At 45.2% G+C, this 21,361-nt stretch overlaps 1 protein-coding gene across 3 annotated transcripts in view; it reads left to right on the plus strand.

Moving 5' to 3' along the window:
• Positions 1–20,432, plus strand: part of SCML4 (Scm polycomb group protein like 4) — a 42,671-nt gene extending 22,239 nt beyond the window's left edge. For 2 of the 3 annotated variants that reach the window (XM_060030143.1, XM_060030142.1), the window contains 3 exons: positions 4,521–4,808; positions 13,835–13,980; positions 16,501–20,429. In XM_060030143.1, coding sequence (XP_059886126.1) covers positions 4,565–4,808; positions 13,835–13,980; positions 16,501–16,626 — 516 coding nt within the window. In that variant the 5' untranslated portion in view covers positions 4,521–4,564 and the 3' untranslated portion in view covers positions 16,627–20,429. Of the gene's footprint in view, positions 1–4,520; positions 4,809–13,834; positions 13,981–16,500 lie in introns of all 3 variants that reach the window. The other variant, XM_060030141.1, reaches the window with a different exon arrangement.
• Positions 20,433–21,361: the final 929 nt, after the last annotated feature.

A 21,361-nucleotide genomic window follows, 5' to 3' on the forward strand; every position in this document is an offset into this window, starting at 1 on the left:
CTTTGATGTCAAATCTAATAATACCTTGTCAAACCCAAGGTCGTAAAGATTTACCCCTATATTTCCTTCTAAGAGTTTTATAAATTTTTGCTCTTACATTTAGGTCTTTGATCCATTTCAAGTTAATTTTTGTGTATGGTATGAAGTAAGGGTCCAACTTCATTGTTTTGCATGCAGATATCCAGTTGTCCAAGCATCAGTTGTTGAAAAGACTATTCTTTTCCTATTGAATGATCTTGGCACCTTCATTGAAAATCAGTTGAACATGACACATAGGTTTATTTCTGGACTCTCAACTCTATTCCATTGTTCTATATGTCTCTCCTTAAGTCAGTACCACACTGTCTTTGTTACCATTGCTTTGTAGTAAATTTTGAAATTGGGAAGTGTGACTACTCTACTTTATTCTTCTTTTTCCATGATTGTTTTGGCTATTTATGGTTCCTTGAAAATCCATATGACTTTTAGAATCAGCTTGTCAATTTCTACAAAGAAGTCAGCTGAGATTCTGACAAGAATTGCATTCAATCCATAGATGAATTTAGGGTGTAAGATGGTAATAATCTTAATAATATTAAGTCCTCTGATTCATAAACATGGAATTTTTTCCAATTAAGTATTTAGATCTTCTTTAATTTCTTTCAATAATGTTTTGTAGTTTTTAGAGCATAAGTTTTACACTGCTTTTGTTAAATTTATTCCTCAGTATTTTATTCTTTTTAATACTATTATAAATTGAATTCTTCCCCAATTTCATTTTCATATTGTTTAATGCAAATGTATAAAAGTACAATTGATATTTGCATATTAATTTTGTATCCTGTAACTTTACTGAATTCATTTATTAATTCCAATTAATAAAAGTGTGTTATTGGATTCCTTCGAATTTTTTACATACAAGAGATAGTTTTACTTCTTCCTTCCCAAATTAGATGCTTACCTACTTGCCCTGGCTGGAACCTCCAATACAATGTGGAATAGAAGTAGCAAGAATAGAGACATCTTTGTGTTGTTCCTGATCTTAGGAAGAAGAGCATCCGGTCTTTCACCATTAACTACGATGTTAAGTGTAGGTTTTTTTATGGATGCCCTTTTTCAGCCTGAGGAAGTTCCCTTCTATTCCTAGTGTGTTGAGTGTTTTTCTCATGAAACAATGTTGGATTTTTTCAAACGCTTTTTCTGCATCTATTGAGATAATCACATGATCTTTGTTTTTTATTGTATCGATATCACATATTACATTAATTGATTTTCAGATGTTAAAGCAACCCTGCATTCCTGAAACAAATCCTACTTGATCATGATGTATAAGTCATTTTGTATGTTAAGGATTTGTTTTGCTAGTATATTGTTGAGAATTTTTGCATTCTTATTAATGAGACATTGATCTGTAGTTCTCTTGTGATGACTTTGTCTAGTTTTGGTATCAGGGTATTAGTGTTCTCATAGAATGAGTTGGGAAGTATTCCCTCCTTATATTAGTCTGCCTGGCTGCCATAACAGAATACCACATACTAGGTAGCTTTAACAACAGAATTTATTTTCTCACAATTCTAGAGGCTAAAAGTCTGAGATCAAGGTGTCATCAGGGTTAGTTTCTGGTGATACTTCTCTTCCTGGCTAGTGGACAGCCACTTTCTGTGTCTTCACATTGCCTCATCTCTGTACATGTGTGTGAAGAGGGAGAGAGCTCTCTCATGTCTCTTCCTTTTCTTGTCAGTACTTTCTTTTTAACCAGTCCTATCAGGTTGAGGTCTTACCCTTAAGACCTTACTTAACCTCTATTTCCTCCTTATGGACCCTCTCTCCAAATATAGTTGCAATGGGGGCTAGGGCTTCAACATATGAACATTTGAGGGGGACACAATTCAGTCCATAGCACTCTTTTTTTTACTTTTTGGAAGAATTTGTGAAGAATTGGTTTTAATTTTTCTTTAAATACTTGGTAGAATTCACCTATGAAGCCATCCGAGCCTGGGATTTCTTTGTTTTTTGATGACTAATTTAATCTCTTTAATTGTTATAGGTCTATTCAGATTGTCTATTTCTTTTTGTCAGTTTTGATAGTTTGTCCATTTCTTCTAAGTTACCTAACTGATTGGCATAGAATTGTTTGTAATATTTCTTAATAATCCATTTTATTTCTGTGAGATTGGTTTTAATGTCATCTCTTTCATTTCTGATTCTAGCAATTTGAGTCTTCTCTCTTTTTTTCTCAGCCAATCTAGCTAAAAGTTTGCCAATTTTGTTGATCTTTTCGAAGAGCCAGCTTTTGGTTTCTTTGATTTTTCTCTATTTTTCTATTCTCTTTAATTTTCACTCTAATCTTTATTATTTTCTTCCTTCTGCTTGCTTTAAGTTTAGTTTGCCCTTTTCCTCCCAGTATCTTAATGAGGAAGATTAGGTTATTAATTTGAGAATGTTCTTCTTTTTAAATATAAGTATTTACAGTTACAAATTTTCTCTAGGCACTGCTTTAGCTGCATTCCATATGCAATGGTTTTTATTTCCAGGCAAGCTCCATATGCATCCCCATCTATGAGAAGACCTGCTAGTTCCCCTAATAAAATCTATTCTTAATCTTTCAATATCTATGTTGTGCGAGGAATCCATACATGAAGAAGACATCTGGATCTTGTGGCCCAAATGTGTTTACTCATTGCCAACATTGGAGGATCCCTTGGTTTTTGTTATTCTAATGCCTTTGGGGAATGTCTGTATCTGTTTTGATCATGTGTAGTATATAGATGATTGTTAATGGGGCTAGACAGATATGGTCTTGTCTGGGGTGGGAGGGACTGAAGAAAAGGAATTACTAGAATATTTTTCTTCCTCTTTCTATCCCTATAATTCCTCTGGACTTTGTTCTTCAAAACAAAACAAAGCAAAACACCCCACACCATTTGGCCACAGGTATAGCTCGCAGAGTTCAACAGGCTGCAAGAATGAGCTTCAAAAGTGTAGAAAGTCCTGATCTACTTGGGTGGGGGAGCTGATGATGAGGTTGGCAGAGCCTCCAGGTCCTCTACTCCCCCTGCACTTTAGATTGGTTCTTTCTCTCTCATCTGCAGGGTTTGGGGAAGACCATGGGGCCATCCAGATCAGCATTTGTGTCCCTAGTTTGTTAGCTTTGGTGGAAGGTTAGTGCCCTTGTGTGTACTGGAACTAAAAGTGTGGGGAGGAAGCACCATCACACCTGTGTCAGAGCCCAGGCCAATCATCAAAAAATCTACAAACGATAAATGCTGGCGAGGGTGTGGAGAAAAGGGAACCCTCTTGCACTGTCGGTGGGAATGTAAATTGATAGAGCCACTATGGAGAACAGTATGGAGGTTCCTTAAAAAACTAAACATAGAACTACCATATGACCCAGCAATCCCACTACTGGGCATATCCCCTGAGAAAACCATAATTCAAAAAGAGTCATGTACCACAATGTTCATTGCAGCACTATTTACAATACCCAGGACATTGAAGCAACCTAAGTGTCCATCGACAGATGAATGGATAAAGAAGATGTGGCACATATATACAATGGAATATTACTCAGCCATAAAAAGAAATGAAATTGAGTTATTTGTAGTGAGGTGGATGGACCTAGAGTCTGTCATACAGAGTGAAGTAAGTCAGAAAGAGAAAAACAAATACTGGATGCTAACACATATAAAGGGAATCTAAAAAAAAAAAGGTTCTGATGAACCTAGAGTTAGGACAGGAATAAAGATGCAGACATAGATAATGGACATGAGGACAAGGGGAGGGGGAAGGGTAAGCTGGGACGAAGTGAGAGAGTAGCATTGACATGTACACACAACTAAATGTAAAACAGATAGCTTCGGGAAGCAGCTGCATCACACGGGGACATCAACTCAGTGCTTTGTGACCACCTAGAGGGGTGGGATAGGGAAGGTGGGAGGGAGACGCAAGAGGGAGGGGATATGGGGATATATGTATACATATAGCTGATTCACTTTGTTATAAAGCAGAAAGTAACACACCATTGTAAAGCAACTATACTCCAATAAAGATGTTAAAAAAAAAAAAAAAAAACCCAGGCCAAAGTTGTTACTCCTAACTCTGGGACACTGTGACTCTGGCTTGATCTCTCCCAGGAATCATGGGCCAGGTGCAGGAGGCAGTGGTGATGGGCAAGAAAAGACGGAGCAGGGAGATTCTGCCAAGCTGGCAGAAACTCTTGGAGGAGCAGAGCCATGGAGGGAGAAAGACCTTTGTTTGAATTTTATTTACAAGTCATCAATAACCAAGATAATCACATTTTCCTCAGAACATGGAGGGTCATATGTCCCAATCCCTACTAAAATATGCTTCGTTGGTGAGGTGTCAATCTGCTGAGAGGTGAACTATTTGGGATTATGCCGTGGTATCCATTCCTTCTCATCTGCCATCCCCACAGATAGCGGCACCTGTGCTGCTGGGGAAAGGTTTTCCAAGACCCAGCACCAGGTGTCTTCTTGAACTGCTCTCTGATCTCTGCTTCTCTGCTCTGCCTTCTTGCTTAGCAAAAACAGTCACCACTGAGGAGTGCCTGGTGAACCCTGCGAGCATGAGCCGCTACAGCGTGGACTCCTCCTCCGCCTTTAGCCACAGGGGATCCCTACCCACCTCCTCTTCGTTGTACTGCAAGAGGCAGAACTCTGGAGACGGCCACCTTGGGGGAGGCTCAGCCACCACAGTCGGTGGTCCCCATACCAGCCCCATGTCCTCTGGAGGCCCCTCAGCACCTGGGCTGAGGCCCCCTGGCTCCAGCCCCAAGAGAAACGGGACCTCTCTTGAAGGAAACAGATGTGGTAATGTAATGCGTGCACTGCCTTCCCCATGACCTAACCTCCTCTGCCCTTGCCCTGGGACCACCAAATGTAGGGAGGCCGGGGGACTGTAGCGGTTTGAACACGGCAACACTGGGAAATTAGAAGTTTCCACAAATCCCTTCATGGATTTTTGTTGTTCTTGAGGGCAGCTGACTTCAACCTTTGACCATAAGCTAAGAAAATGGTGTATTAGAGTAAGTTAGGCTGTAGGAATAAGTAGAATCCAAAATGTACAGTGGCTCAAATACAATAGAAGTTTTTTATCCAGGAGTCCAAAGTGGGTGTTCCTACTTGGTGTGTGTATCCCAACGCAGGGACCCAGGATCTGTCCATTTCATGACTTTCCTGTCCCCTATGGCCCCCATGCCCCACGCATCTAGTGGTAGAAACAGAAGGAACAAACGAGGAAGATGAACATGTTTCCCTAGAGCCTGGAAGTGATGCCCGTCTCTTCTACTCACGTTTCATTGGCAAGAGCTGGCCATTTTACCACACTTAACTCTGGGGGAATCTGAGAGGTGTAGAGTAGCTCTGTGCCCGGAAGAAGAAGAACCAGAAGTTGCTAAAGACTTTTCTCTTGCACAGTGGTTGACTCTTGCAGGGTACAAACACGTGGGCAGACCAGAGTTAAGTAAAATTCCCACAATGCTGGTTATTTATTTATTTTTTTTGTCCCGTAAGTTTTTTTGTTTTGGTTTGGTTTTCCATTTATTTATTTATTTAGGCTGCACCGGGTCTTAGTTGTGGCATGTGAACTCTTAGTTGTGGCATGCATGTGGGATCTAGTTCCCCAACCAGGGATCGAACCCAGACCCCCTGTGTTGGGAGCCCGCAGTCTAACCCACTGGACCACTAGGAAGGGCCTCCCACAATACTGGTTATGATGCTACTTCTGTCTCACCCATTAAAGTTAGCTTATTGGAATGCAGTGTAGGAAGGTACTGTCATTCTAGGGGTAGGTTGATGTCCATTTTGATTTATGTTATTAAAAAAAATCATTTTCAATTCAGTATTTGAGTATGAATAGAGCATAGTGGATAATCACATGGACTATGGAGCCCGATGGCCTGGGCTGGAATCCTGGATCTGCCATTTTCTGACTGTGTGACCTTTTGCAAGTCTGAACTTCTTTGTGCCTCAGTTTCCTCACCTGTGAAATTGGAATAATAATAATAGCACCTACTTCATAGGTTTGTTGAGAGGATTAAATAAATTCATGTGTATTTAGTCCAAGGCCTAAGAGTTAGTAAGAGCTCAATAAACATCAGCAATGACAGATCGCGTGAACACACCCCTCGACAGATCACAGCCCATCAACTCTACACCTGAGAACCCTAAAGAAAGGAGACCAGAGGCCCGGGAGTCAGGGAGTCTTCATCTTGCCCCTCTGGTGCCTCCTGCGGGCTGGCTGTCTTCTCTGGCATTTCTGTTCTGAGCCTTGGCTCGTCCACTGGTAGCCCTGACAGCCACAGTGGTGAGCTATCGCGTATGATCCCAGATCCTCCACACACTCCCCTCAAAGAGCCTCACCGTCACAGATGCGCCTCTGTGGGCCGAGGAGAGGAGGCAGTTTTGAGGGGCAAGGCGCTCTTCCCTCAGCCATGGGGGCTCTTGCCAAACATGGATGGCCCTGCTCCCCAACATTGTCATGCAGGGCCGTCGGCCAGGCAGGTTTGAGTGGGCAGAGCCCATTTTCCAAAGGGGAGAGACGTTGTTGCATCTGATTTCTAAGAACAAGAGAAGGGAACAAAACCCGCATCATAAAGTAAATGCACAAACCCGCATCATAAAGTAAATGAGGGGCAGCAGTTATTTCCTAGGTTTATCCCCAGAGTTAGTGTAATATCAGACATATAGTAGGCGTTCAGGAAACATTCTTTCTCTCTACCCCATTCCACTCCCCACATGGAGCCCAGTGCCCTCACATTGCCCCTGCTTGTCAAAGCCCTCATCCTGGGGTCCCTCTGCCCGTCACACATCTCCTTCTCTCAACCTCTTCTCCTCAGTGCAATTCCCAGCTGCATGAGGTGGTGATCACAGGACACCAGGCTGATGGAATGGCCTCGTAAACCTAAGAGTATTGCCATTCTTTAAAAAGGAGGTATTTACTCTCCTATTTAAGTTGGTGAAATCTTAGACCCTATGTCTTAAGTGTAGGATTTCAAGTAGTAAGCGGAAGGCACGATTTGAATGGAGAGAACTTCTACCACTCCATCTGTCACTGAAGAGTTGTCTGCCCCATCCCAGCCCATCTGGTGGCCCAGATGAGGGGAATCCAGGACCCTTCAAAGGGGTCTCAGGTATTTAGCTCCCTCCCCCTTTCTCTTTCTGCCTCCTCCCAACAGAGTCCTGGGACGAACTCCCATCCCAACTCCAACAGCCCCCCTGTCCTTCCTTTTCATCTCTGCTTCAGCCCTTTGTTCTCCTGGAATTAGGTCCTCATCTACTGTCTGAGTAATCTAGCCAAAGGGAAGCCCAGACCCTTGCTCAGAACAAGCTCTGAGAGAGCCCTCTCTGTCAGAGCCCTAGATGCACCCCAGGAGAGCCCCACTAGCTCAGGACTTCTGCCTCTCAGGATCTGGGGTGAGACCAGAGAAATGGAGCCCACCAGTGCCTGCTGCCTTCCACTCCAAGCAAGCCACTGACCGTGGCCAGGAAGATGTAAGCAGAAGTGGAAAAAAGATTGGGTCGGCAACTGGCAGTTTCAATCACTGCTGATTAGAAATGTTCCTTCCCTCCTGTTTCCTCCTGTGGCACTTTGTCTCCTCATCTCTAGTACTTCCTCTCTTTTGTCCCATAGTAGGAGCGAGACTCTCAGCTTCATGAGGTCTCTCACTCATATTTGAATCCTCTGCAGCCCCAGGAAAGGGGCCTGTTTGAGGCATATCCTAAATAGCTATTTATTGAGCACCTACTGTGGGCCAGACACTTTCCACACAATATTTCTGACTTATTATAAGTTATATCTTATAATTTATTATTATAGCAAGTATATATTATTATTGTAGGTATTATTATATTCCGTTTACATATACAGCAATTGAAGATCAAGTCAGTCAAGTGTTTAGTCAGGATTTGACTTCAACTGACTCCAAAGGTGGCTTTCAAAATTATCCCAGGGATTTTCAAACCATGCAAAATGGGCTTCAAGGGGTCCCTCAGAGGTTCTAGGGCATAGGAGAGAGGGGATGGGAGCAGATGGTACTCCAACACTGCCCTCTTTAACCAGGGCCTCTTCACATTAGAAGAGTGGGGTTCTACATTTGTGTAGTTTGAACAAAGTTTGCACAGCTAAACGCATTTGGAAACCATGGAGATAAACCATGCTGAATTGAGTGGCAGTATTTTAAAGTAGGAGAGAAAACCCCTGGCCTCCTTACCCATTTGTCACCTAGCTGCCAGTCCAGGTGCCAGCTGCAGGCCCTCTGGAGGGCTGTTAAGTTTTCCCTCCACCCAAAGAAGTGCTCAGTATTGCTCTGAAATTGCATCCCAAGTGAAAGCAGTTGGTGTTAAGAAACCATATCTCTTTAAGGGGGTTTGACCTAAGTCATAAACCTGGAAGGGACATAGAAATGTCCTTTGTGTCCTCCTCCATGGTGCTAATCAAAATGGTTTAAAACCGCAGAAGCCAGAAAGTGGCATGAGGCTGCACAGGACAGTAGGTATCGATGACGTGACAAACTTCTCAGTCCTCTCTCTCATGTGAATACCTACCCTGGCCTCCTGTTGTCTTTTTTTTTTTTTAAATGTGCAACTCTTTTATTTAAAAAATTATAAAATATTATTAAAGGACATAAAAATGAATAAATCAATAGTTAAATTATACCCATCAATTGACCCAATATCATGATGGTACTAATGCTACCCAAATTACTGTGTATATTCCATTAAATATGTTCATGTCCTATGACCCAATAATACTTCTAGGAACATAACCTATAAAAACTTCCTCAGAGACATGTGCAAGGAAATTTTTTGCAGCGCTGTTTGTAATTCCTCCTGCTGTCTTGCTACATCATGCCCATCGCCTCTGTCAGTGGACTCTGAAGGGATGTATTCAAAGGACACGTTTCCCTGTTTTTTTGCTGATACTCAGGTGAAAATCTGAGAGCTCTCCTCTGTCTTTCATCCAAGATATAATCACTAAGAGCTATAAAGAGGTTTTAGGGCTTCCCTGGTGGCGCAGTGGTTGAGAGTCTGCCTGCCGATGCGGGGGACGCGGGTTCGTGCCCCGGTCCGGGAAGATCCCACATGCCGCGGAGCAGCTGGGCCCGTGAGCCATGGCCGCTGAGCCTGCGCGTCCGGAGCCTGTGCTCCGCAGTGGGAGAGGCCACAACAGTGAGAGGCCTGCGTACCGCAAAAAAAATAATAATAAAAATAAAAATTTTTTTTAAAAAGAGGTTTTAGATAACAAAAGCTTCCTGACATTTGCATTAACAGGAGATGCTGTAGCATTCCCAACCACAAGTATGTCCAAGCTTCAGAATTGAAGTGACTCTGACATTGTTATTACCACTCATATGCTTTCCATGGGTTGGAGTTTGATTCCATAGGGTATGGTGTTGGGTGACGGATAGAGAACAATTCAGCAAGAGAAAGAAGAATGGGGACAGCGCTCGATGTGGGGGGCGGGGAATGAGTGAAGGTGCGGCACGGCTTATTCATTCCAAGGAAAGAGAAGAGTTTGTGCAGGGACGCCAAGGGAAATCATGCTGGGAAATTTGGGGTTCAAGTCAAGCAGACTGAGCTTTCTTTACTCTGTGGAAACCAGACATGGCTGAACAGGGAAGTGAGCTGATGACCACAGAATTTAGGAAGACAAATCTATTGGCCATTATGGAATGATACATAATAATAAGAATAGCAACTATTTTTGATTAATTCTTACCGTTTAATGCTTCACATTATCCTATTTAATCCTCACAACATGGTAGGTGTTTGACAGGTGAGGCAACTAAGACTCAAAGAGATGTTGGTCAGTCCTGGCCAGAAGATACCTATGGAGCACAATATGCCAGGGCCTCTTCTGAGGTCCAAGGATGGAGCTGTGAGCAAGACAGATGTGGGCCCTGCTCGCTGACAGCGTCCAATTCCAGAGAGGCAAACGTTAACAAATGTTAACAAATGATTCTGAGGGGCCCCTTTTGGAGACTGATGGGCTTCCTTCCAAGACGCTTCTTGTCAGGCTCCAGCCCAAAGCCATATAGTCACTTGACTCCTACAATACTTTTGAGAAACAAGCTGAAGAAACGGAGGCTCGTAGAGAATAGAATGATCAGGTCCAGGAAGGGGCTCAAAACCTGGCCATTGGCTCTGCATTCACTGTGCTTTGCACACAGACACACTGATGAGGCTTCAGATGTGTGAGAAAGGCGCTCTCTCGTGTTGCCCGGGACAGCCTGTGGTGTGAAGGGACCTTGGAGATCCTTCCTAACTCCTTATTTCACACCAAAGAAGCACAGAGACGCTTGCACAGAGGGTGGGTGGTAAGGGCTTCTAACTCCCAGCTCATTGTTCCTTCCATTCTTCCACATGACTCTATTGTTAGCTAAAAAGTTTCCTCTGAATTATGAATGAACAAAAGGAAATTATGCATGTGCTTGTGGGTCTGTGTGAGACAGAGAGCGACTCACAGGCAGCAGCACGAGTACCGGGGCTGTGAAGATATCCGGGGTTGCTTTAGACAGATTCACAGTCAGTCTATTCCTGGTGGATGTGAGTTCAGCGTTAGAAACAGCCACCACCATCCTTCATTCTACATCCATTCACAGCTGGGTCTTACTATACACACGTCTCCCGCATCGCCCAGGGAACAGACCCGACCACGTACGAAGTTCTCGGCGCTGGAGAATGCCACCTCCCATAAAGGCGGTTGGCAAGCGCTTTGCGTGCTCTGTTCCTTTAGGAGCAAGATATTTTCACCTCTATCATGTCTGACTGCTGTCCAGTCACATCTGCCTGGCCTGGCTGTGTCAGGCCAGACCCATCTGTCTTCCTGACACCTTCGCAGCAGCTGGAGGGGCTAGTGTGTTTATTATCTTTGTGTGAGCACAGGCCATTGCAAAGGCTCTTCCAACCTGCTAGAAAGTTCCCTCTCTTCCTCCTAGAGCTAATTCATGTGCTTTGGATCCTGAGCAGGTCCCGAGGTGTGACAGCTTCCCGCTGCTGTCTTGTGTGACTGTGAGGCACCTCAGAGAGCAAAAGTGAAAATGCCCACAGCTAGTACCAGGTGCCAGGAGCGGAGCCACTTCCCCTCCACATTCATCACCTGGAGAGCTTCCCCATAAAGACAAGCCAGACCACCTTGCTCAACTCCATGGCTGTGGCTCATGGGGAAAGTATTTCCCTGGCCTTTTGCTCAAAGGACCTTAGGCTCCCATGGATGGTGTTGTGAGTCGGTCTGGTGGTTTTCCTTCCTGTCAAACACAGGAAATTAGATTTGACCTCCGCTCTGATCACTCTAAAATCATTCTTGGCACTGAAGACTTCCCGCCTTTGTAATCAGAGCATCTATTATCACCCTGATTATCGCCGACGCTCCGATGGGGCAGGCTCCAAAGGCAAATGCGATTTCCGTGGTTCCTCTTCCCCATGTTGAGTGCAGATGTCTTTAAATGCAGTGAAATCATCTCTAATAAGCATGTGTCGGCATTCAGATGGCCCCAGGGTGTATTAACAGTTTCCCGCCAAAATGCACCACCCCAGCCCGCGCCAAATCACCTTAGGGGACCCTTCCAGGTCCAACAAGGAAAAGGCAGGGAAAATCTCAAAGTAAATCCAATTCTCAACCAAACTATTATGTATTTAGGACAGACTTCAAATGTGATGCTGTACTTTTCTCAGCACTACTGGAGAACCGTGCACTTACCAAGTACATTGAAAAGAGGAGGAAAAAAGGAGACAGCAGAAAACCACTGCACCCTGAGATTAAAGAAGGGAAATGGAAGTGAAGGCTTCCCAACTTCTAACTTAGATTTATTCTGTAGGGAAGCTGCTTCATTGTTCAGAGCCTGAAAATAGGATTAAGGATTACTCGCACAAAGCTTTTGTGTAAGTTACTTATACTGTTTCTGCAAAGTATATTGAGTCATTTTACATTCATTGAACCCATATTACAAATATATTTGCATGGAGCTGTGGAGAGTCAATGATTATAAACTCTGTAATGAGAGGATCCCATTTTTCACCAAACACTTTGCCCAGGACCTGGTACACAAGAGACACTCAGTAGATGTCTGTGGATGAATAGGGGGAAGATGCAAAAGATAATCCTCGAGAAATTAAAACTAACTGGAGGTTCCAGGCAAGCACATGCATAATGGTAATACAAGGCAGATGTGGAAAGCATCTTTAAGAAAAGCGCAAACAAAAATTTGGGAGTTAAAGGTAGAGGAAGATGACATCCAGATGGCAGGACACGGAAATGCTGCCTGTGAAGGGGTCTACCTGGGCTTTGATGGCTGGTAGAGCTTCTTTGGAAAGGAGGGAAGGTAAACACCTTCTAGAGAGAAGCAAAAGCACTAGCTAAGGTGGAGACTGGAAGCTGGAGGAACTTTCGGTCAGAACCAGTATGCCCAGATGGGAGTGTGCAGAAGGGCAGGGAGGCGGGCAGGGAGGCAGGCAGGGTGCCTCCTTCCCTCTGTGGACCACCTGATGCAGGTCAACCATAAGGCCAGCCCCAATCCCACTTGCATCCTCACAGCTGCCCTTCCAGGTGGAGAGCATTGCCATTTTACAGCTAGCGACGGGCAGCTCCAGGATTTGTCCCTAGGTTTCTCTGGCACCAAAGCTCTTCCTCTCTATCCAGGCAGGAAAGATGTTCTTGAGACCAAAGAGAGCCCTTGATCTTGTGCTAGAGTACGGACTTGGTGCACGGGCGAGGGGCATCCACAAGGGGCACTAGGGAGAGTGTGAAGACGTGACAGTTTTTGCTCTAGAAGGAATAAAGCGTGAGGTGAGGACATCTGCTAGAAAACCTTTGTAGAGGGTCAGGTAAGAAGTTCCCGGATTGGGGCAGCAGGGATGGAAGAGAGGAGACCAGTGTGATAGGCATCCTTCTAATAGCTTCAGAATAATTAAATGCGGGGAGCAAATAAGGGACAGGAGGTAGAGATATCACTGAGGTTTGAGAAACATGAGAGATAGGAGAGGATGCTGGTTCTAGGGAAAGAGGATGAATTCGTTTGGGATATACAAAACAAGTCACCCCCTAAATATTGCCTAAATATTGATTCACTACTCTCTCCTCCTTCATATGTCCTGCACCTTTTAATCTGCCATGTGGGAAAAGCATTTATGCAGCAATGCAACTCATGCCACAATCACTGACCAGGGACCAGCTGTGGACCAGGCACAGAATTAGGCTCCTGTTGTCAAGGAATCCCTCATCTAGTGGGAGGTTGGAGTGCGTGCTCTGACAGACCTGAGGGCTGGCGAGGTGCTCAGTGTAGGCGGTGAGTCTTCTTTCTGCACATGCAGAGCAGGGCATGGACCTCTCACAGACAGGGCTTCTGAGACCCAGGACAAGCACAAAATGCCCCTCCATTCCGCTGCGTCCTTCTTGTCTCAGGGTGACACCAGTGGAGGCGGAAAGGACCTGAAGTCGTTTTGGCATCACAGCACTGCAGAGGTCTATTTGGAGCTTCATGGAACCTGGTTACAGCAGGCCCGGGGCCCACTGAGACAGGACTGATCAGGAGGGGTCTTTAAAACTCTAACATGGGTCAGCATTTCAACCTGCTGGAGGAGATCCGTTTTCCAACGCTCTATTCCCTGGGAGAGCGGAGAACCTCTGTGTAGAGGGGGAGGCTGCTGCCCTTAGGAGTGGCCTCCGGTGCTCCAGGCTCCTGCCAAGAGCAGGCACTTCTGGCCTTTCTCTGTCGCAGGAGGTCACTCGGGCCACCGCCTTGGACTCGAGGGCCAGGTGGGGACAGGAGGCACCAGGTAGGTGCCAAGGCCCGAGGCCTGCTGTCTCATGGCCTCCCTCTCTGTGCTCTACCTTCCAGCCTCAAGCCCTTCTCCGGACAGGCAGGACACCCGGCGGCCAAGGAGCAGGAACCCCTCTACCTGGTCCGTGGAGGATGTGGTCTGGTTCGTGAAAGACGCAGACCCGCAGGCTCTGGGGCCCCACGTGGAGCTCTTCCGGAAGCATGTACGCGCAGTGGTGGGCCTGGGGGCGGTCAGGGGGCTGCGGGGGGCTGTGCACTGTGCCCGGGGGCACCACTCAAGGGAGGCCAGACGGAACCACAGGGTTCTCAGAGCAGAACAACCACCTAGTTTCTTTGTCCCATCCGTTCCCTCACTTTGGCCTTTATCAGGAGTGCCTGTTTTCCTGCCCATCCATCCGTCTGTCTGTGCATCCGTCTGTGCATAAACAAACGTTTATAGCCCACCTACAATATGCCAACAGACAGTGCCTATTCCTAAGCTGCTTTGAGGATTAAATGAGAAAATGCACATAAAGTGTTCAGCACAGCGCCTAGCTCGTAGATGGCCTTTGATTAGCAGGCCATCTACATATTTGCATAATTATTTAGGAGATTCTAAAATATATAAAGATGGTAATTTTTTTAAAAAAGGTAAGAATTAGTACTTTACCTGCCAAGCTTTCTATGTCAGTTATCGACTGTTGCTATAACCTGTCACCACAAACGTAGTAGCTTAAAACCACACAAGTTTATTATCTTACAGTTCAGTGGGTCAGGAGTCTGACAGGGGTCTCACCGGGCTAAGACCAAGGTGTCGGTGGGGCTGACATTCTTTCTGGACGCTCTAGGGAGAACTCATTTCCTTCCCTTTTCAGCACTGAGATCCGCCCTCATTCTTGGCTCCTACCTCGCTGTCCTCATCCTCAGAGCCAACAACATCAAGCTGAGTCCTTCCCAGACTGCCAACTCTTTGGTTTTTTCTTCTGATTTCTTCCTCCACTTCGAAGGGCCCTGTGATTGCACTGTCTCCTCCCTCCCCAATAATCCAGGATACGCTTCCTATTTTAAAGGCAGCTGATTAGGAGCCTTCATTCCATCTGCAGCCTTAATTCCCCTTTGCCAGGTAACCTAACATATTCCCAGGTTTCAGGGATTAGGACGTAGCAAGGACCGCAGAGGGGTTATGTTTAGACAGATCTGGGTGGGAGGACTCTGGCTTCCTTCCAGCATGACAGGAGGCAGTGGAAGTCTAGGAAGTGGGGGAAAGAGAGAACATTCGGCAGTGAGGCCCCGGGGAGGGCCCGCAGATGAGCTCTGAGTGACGCAGGGTAGGTGCTTCATCAGTGCTGGCTGAGTGGCTGGCTGGATAGAGGAATGAGAGGGGCTGCTCTATGAGTCCTGTACTGTGCCTCTTCTCCCCACCTGAGCACCCAGAATCTCTACCCTTGGTCTCTAGTAATCTGAAAATAGCACTATAGGTGAAGGAGGAAACCCAGCCTTACTAGGGAGTGATACAGTGTGGTAGTACAGGCGGAATGATTGGCTACAGCAGTGAAAAATGTGGTACCTACTGGTATGCTCTCGGGGTTCTTATACATGTAGCATAGATGACCTTTACAGTGTCCCTCCCACCTTCCCACCTGCATTAGGTGTTCTTTTTTTTACATTTTTATTTATTTATTTTTTGAACTTATTTATTTTATGTATGTATTCTTTTGGCTGCACTGGGTCTTCATTGCAGTTCAACATGCAGTCTGGAGGGTTACCATTTTCAGAGACAAATGGGAGCAATATCGGGACCTCAGAGGATTGGCATTCCCTTAGTAATTATTTGTGCTAAACCCTCAGATGAAGCAGGTGCATTATTTAGTTGTATGCCACCTAGTATTATTGACAGGGCCAAAAAAACACCTGAAATCCCTTATAGAGTGTTGTTAGCAATTTGGTAATCAGCGAAAGGCAGGTGAGTGTCCCACGAAAAGAAACCAGAGATTAGGATGATGGATGGAAGTCAGGGCCTTATACCAGCACCTGGAATGGAAAGGTAACTACTAGTTTCAGGGTCTAATGGGATGATACTTTGCCGTAGTCAGTCCAGGCTGCTGTAACAAAGTACCACAGACTGGCTGGCTTATGAACAACAGCGATTTATTTCTCAGTTCTGGATGCTGGCAGTCCAAGATCAGGTTGCCATCAAGGTCTGCTTTTGGTGAGACCCTTCTTCCAGGTTTCGGACTGCCATCTTCCCATTGCATGAGGACACTAATCCCATTCACGAGGGCTCCACCCTCATGACCTAATTACTTCCCAAAGTCTCTCCTCCAAATACCACCACTTGGAGGTTAGGATTTCAGCATATGAATTTGGGGAGGGGGGAGGGGGGGCACATGCAGTCCATTGAACACTTCTTTCTTGTTTAGCCCTAGATTGGATGAAGAGATAAACGTATGTGGGATATTGGGAGTATGGCTGGGACTATGTTAGATTCCTTCAATCAGGAGAGAGCAGGAATATGAAAGATCCAGTGTATCAAACGACCCCAGGGAGACTATGGGAAGAGGAGCACATAGTATTTGTAGGCTTTCGTTTATTTTCTTAAGGTCTTGCCTTGGGACTAAGAGAATATGCATCTAAGTCAATCCATATTCCCTTACTTTACTCCCTGACCATACTCTAACTGTGGCCACTATTTGATTACTTTGACCACTTTCTGGGTTTTCTTTTTTCTGATTCTGTTCCACCAGGAGATTGATGGCAATGCCCTCCTGTTGCTGAAGAGTGACATGATCATGAAATACTTGGGCCTAAAGCTGGGACCTGCACTGAAACTCTGCTACCATATCGATAAACTGAAGCAAGCCAAGTTCTGAAGGTGTTTAAAAGATAGAAGCAAAATCCAGACAACAGATCTCCAGATCCTCTTCTGCCTTAACAACATTTGCCACCATCACAAAGATTCTCTCCTGAAAAAGAACAGCCACAAAGACTTGGTCTTTTTATAAAACTCGTGCATCTTGACCTTTTAAAAAATTCAACATGGCCCTTTTGAAAGGTTCTTCTAGGTTAATGATTTGCCAAAAAATTACAAAGAAGCCTGTTATTTTTAACATTTCTGGTAGGTTGGTTGCTCTTAGGGTGGGTACTGTTTTTATAATGAGAATGTGGAGAACTGAATGCTATCACCCAAGGAGGACACTGGAGACGTCCAAGGATGTGAGAAGAACCTTTGTCCCTGCAGGCTCTGCGGGGACGCCCACCGCAGCACTACCTGTCTTTAGCTCTGACTTGGGGACCCTATCATTGTGAGCCTTGCTTAATTCAGCTCTGGAAGCTGTCTTCTGAGGATAAATGCCTCACCTTGCACTATCTGGAAAACTTGAATTCTTTCACTCTCTGAAAGAGAAGGAAAAAAAAAAGTCTTTTCTATTCCTAGTTATCTGAAGTACTGTGTTGCCCCACTAGAGGGCAGACTGCTAATGTATTTTCCGGACCCTCACTTCAGCAGCCTGATATTCAATACCCAGTGGATGGATTAGGGTTTCTGTGAACAAGACCTAGCCTACACAGACACAGGGAATTTATTCCACAGTCAGCACCACAGATTGCAACTTGGGAAGAAACCGTCTTCTAGAAGGTTCTAGTTCATATCCAATCATTACTGACTGACTGAGGTGCACCAGCAGCAAAGTCAAGAATTTGGAAGCACGTTCTTCCCAGATGGGGCTTTGGAGTTCCTTCCCTTCCAGCGTCATTACTGAGGTGTCGATGTATTGGCATGCCGCAGAGCTTAGTGACATTTAGCCATGGTGTTTCTTTAAAAAAGAAGAAAGATGTCTCTACTAAGCTTTGAAATGGGAGAGTGTTGATTTCTAGTTACATCGTGGGATTATATAGTTGTATGTGTGGCTAATTTTAATAATAATAGCATGTACACAGACATGCTATTATTGGGTTTAATTCAATTTACAAATAGGTTTTCCTTTCTCACCGTGGAGTAATAGAAAAAAATTGATTTCTACCCTTTTGCAGCTGTGTCCAGGGACGGACAATGAATCCACAATTTACTAGGCAGAAGGGCAGCCTTGTCTCCATTCTTCTTTTGATCCTTTTCCTTTCTCTCTCTCCCTGTCTCTTTTTTCCTTCCTCTCTCACTGAATAGGAAACGTATCTTCAAAATGAATTTGCCTTTGCCGTGGGCGTGTCCTCTTCCTTAAAAAACGTCCGTAGTGCTGTAAGGGAGGAGATGAATACTAGACTTTGTGATCTCTGGGAGGGGGAAGATCAAGGGCCACTCAGGGCCTCCCTTGGCCCAAATGCAAATCAGAAAAGGCACACCATCCTCGGGATGCAGCCTGGACGGGCGTCTTGGCCGGTGAGTGGAGCAGGGTGGGATTGCAGCCTTCTCACCCCTCCACCAGGTGACCTTGTGCAGGACAAGACCTGTACAAACTTGAGGGCAGCCCTGGGTAGATCTGTGTATTGATCCTCTATAAATCAGTTAGAACTTGGACAAGGATCATAAGAAACATTCCAAGCCATGCTCTTAGACCCACTTGATGAGTGGTATTTGAGAAAGCACATCAGAGCAAAATCCTTTTTAGACACGCAAATGGTGGCGGACTTAAAGCGTGACAGAAAAGGGATAAAGCAGAGTGTCCTAAAACTGCCCATGGAACTGAGCTTGCGTTATCAGGCTGTGGGAGAGCTGAATGTCTTGGTCCCGGCACCTGACAGAACTACCCTGAATCAGGCCTTGGGACAGCATCTTCAAGATTTTGAAACAATAAATGGACTCTGTCCCTCAAAGTTTGTAAATCGTGAAGTGCTCACTGCTGATCTGGAGTTAGATAGTTGCCCTCAAAAAACCATGGGTAGGGCTTCCCTGGTGGCGCAGTGGTTGAGAGTCCACCTGCCGATGCAGGGGACGCGGGTTCGTGCCCCGGTCCGGGAGGATCCCACATGCCGCAGAGCGGCTGGGCCCGTGAGCCATGGCTGCTGAGCCTGCGCGTCCAGAGCCTGTGCTCCGCAACGGGAGAGGCCACAACAGTGAGAGACCCGCGTACCGCAAAAAGCAAAAAACAAAACCATGGGTAGTGTATATATTCAGAACGGCCAGTGTGAAAACAGTGAGATCCAGAAAATCCCACGACAGCCTATGTTCCTCACTCCACCATTTTTGCTCAATTCTCTGAAACTTGTGGTGCCTCTTGCATCAACATATACCTCATATAGAGATTTTCAAAACTTTCTACCATTCTTAGTAGTGCCTCCCTCGGTACAAACACATCAACATTGGTGCCGCCAAATCAAAATCATCTGCAAACAATGTCAAGGAGATACTCGGAGTCGTTTTCAGGGAAGAGAGATTTTCCCATCTCAAGTCTAGGAGAAAACTGGGTCCACGTTCATGTGGAACTGCTCTCACAGAGATGCTATCTCATTTTGCATTAAACTTTAAGCAGGACAGATTGCTGAAACCATGATATTTAAGGTTTGACTTTTTAAAAATCTCATTACTCTTGAAATGAATGCTGTCACGTCAGAGAATAACCTAAGGAGGAAATTCTTCCTTTCCTGTTTTTGCACTGAAATGCAGTTAGCCGACCAAATTATTGTTGCAATACTGCAATTAAATTAATTTTCACCCCTTTCAAAAATCTTGTCAAACCAGGCAGTTCAATAGCTCAGCAAATGTAAAACATACCAGGCCATCTCCTCTAAACGGACCTTAGGCAGAGTCATGCCACGTGTGTCATTCTCATCTGAATGGGAGCTTATTTGGGGGCCCTTGAACTTGTACAGATGTGTTACTTGTTATTCCATGGCAGTAGATTTGCTCCAGGTTGTGGTAAACAATGATATAGTTTTGCATAATTTCAAATTAGTGTGTGTGTGTGTGCTCATGTCGCAAACATTTCCAATTACACTTGTCTGTTAAACACGTTTAAAAAAAAATCTAGAGACAGTTCTGTTGCCTAAGGCATTTAAAATATTTTATGAGGCACATTATTCCCTTTGTGAAGACTTCAGGTAAAAGAAGTGCATTTCATCTCTCTCTGTGTGTGTGTGTGTGTGTGTGTGTGTGTGTTTCCTGACACTGTAGTGGGAAGAGCCTTTGAAAGTGGCTGGGAGTGTATCAGCTTTTGCATTTGCTTCGTTTCAAATGCCTTCCCAGCTTTGTAGCCCTGAGGCAGAACCCTCTCTAAGCTGTTACTGCCAAGTATACCCTCTAACACCAACAGGGTGTGCCCTGGAGGCAGCTGGGGGACAGTGCTGGGGTTCTGGGCCTGCCCAGGTCAGGTGCTAACTGGACTCACCAAGCCAGCCCAGGCTCTACTCCGTGTGACTAAGGGGACAGGCCTCGCCTGGGAGCCCAGTGGGCTGGTTTAGTGCCCACCAGAGCTATACAGCGCTTCCATCATTTCTCTTCGGCAGGGCTGCCTCGTATTTTCCTTTACAGCAGGAGAAAGGAGTGGGGAGCTCCTCAGGAAAACCAAATAGGGTATTAAAATACACTGGGAAGGAATACTGCGTGAGAAGGAAACAGTAAAGAAGGGAAGATAAAAATAACTGTCCTAGGAAGACGATAAGAGAGCACCTCTTCTAACAGGCCCAACCCTCTGAGCTACAGTAACCTATTTTTGTATTTATGTGCTGCATGGAAGATTTCTTATTTTATTTAAATTAAAAGTATGTTTTTTATTACTTTCTGAGATTGTTTTAGGAGAATTTTGTCATGGCTCTGAAGATGATTGGAAGTGCCCAGAAGTGACCAGGGACTTGAAGTTAGTCATTGTCAGAAGGTCTGGAAAGATGGAGATACTCTGGTTTCTAAGAAACTAGCCAGGTTTCCATACGTGTGAGTGGGAGGTGAGTGCTGTGTGACATTCGCTCTGATCTGGTGCTTTTTCAACTCTTCTCCAATGGCTTAAGAGGAGGAGGAGGAGGAGATGGGACTCACGTTTTTTTCCTTAAACCTCAGATAACAAGACAGGCAATTGGGAAGGAGGAGATGATTTCTCAAAACTGCAATATTTTGTTAAGGAGAGGGATGAACACCTGTCCGTGGTCTTGGTTTATTTTTTGTTACAAACTCACTCCAAGAACTAGGTAGCTGCCCAGCTCTGCTGTGGTCTTGCCACGTGCCAAGTTCCCCATGGCATGAGATGACCGTGCTGAGAAGCCCAGCGGTGAGCCCAGCAGATGGTCTGCCGTCTAGAGGTACAAAGAGTCCTGTTCCCATCTTGTGATGTCACCCCAGTGGCTACTTTCACAGGACTCCCGGCCGTGCTGCCCCGGGAAGAGGGCTGGGAGCCTCAGCTTCCAGGGTGCCCTTCCCTCCAACCATTATCCTAATCGAAGACGATTCCTTCATGGACAATTGGAAGCTGGATTTTTGGAAATCTAGCATTTACTTGAAAGAGAATCGTTCTTATTTATTGCCACCAGTTAAATATTATGGAAACATGTCTGCTAACAATTTGCTTTGTGTAATTTGTTCTAATGCTAATAAGCAACAGCTGGGACACTTCCTGTGGTAAATTCCTCTGTGGTTACAGTGGTATCATCACACATGGACTTCACCAAATCACTGTACTTGAGAAG

This window comes from Delphinus delphis, chromosome 14 (genome assembly GCF_949987515.2).
Source record: "Delphinus delphis chromosome 14, mDelDel1.2, whole genome shotgun sequence".
In the NCBI taxonomy this organism is placed as follows: Eukaryota; Metazoa; Chordata; class Mammalia; order Artiodactyla; family Delphinidae; genus Delphinus; species Delphinus delphis.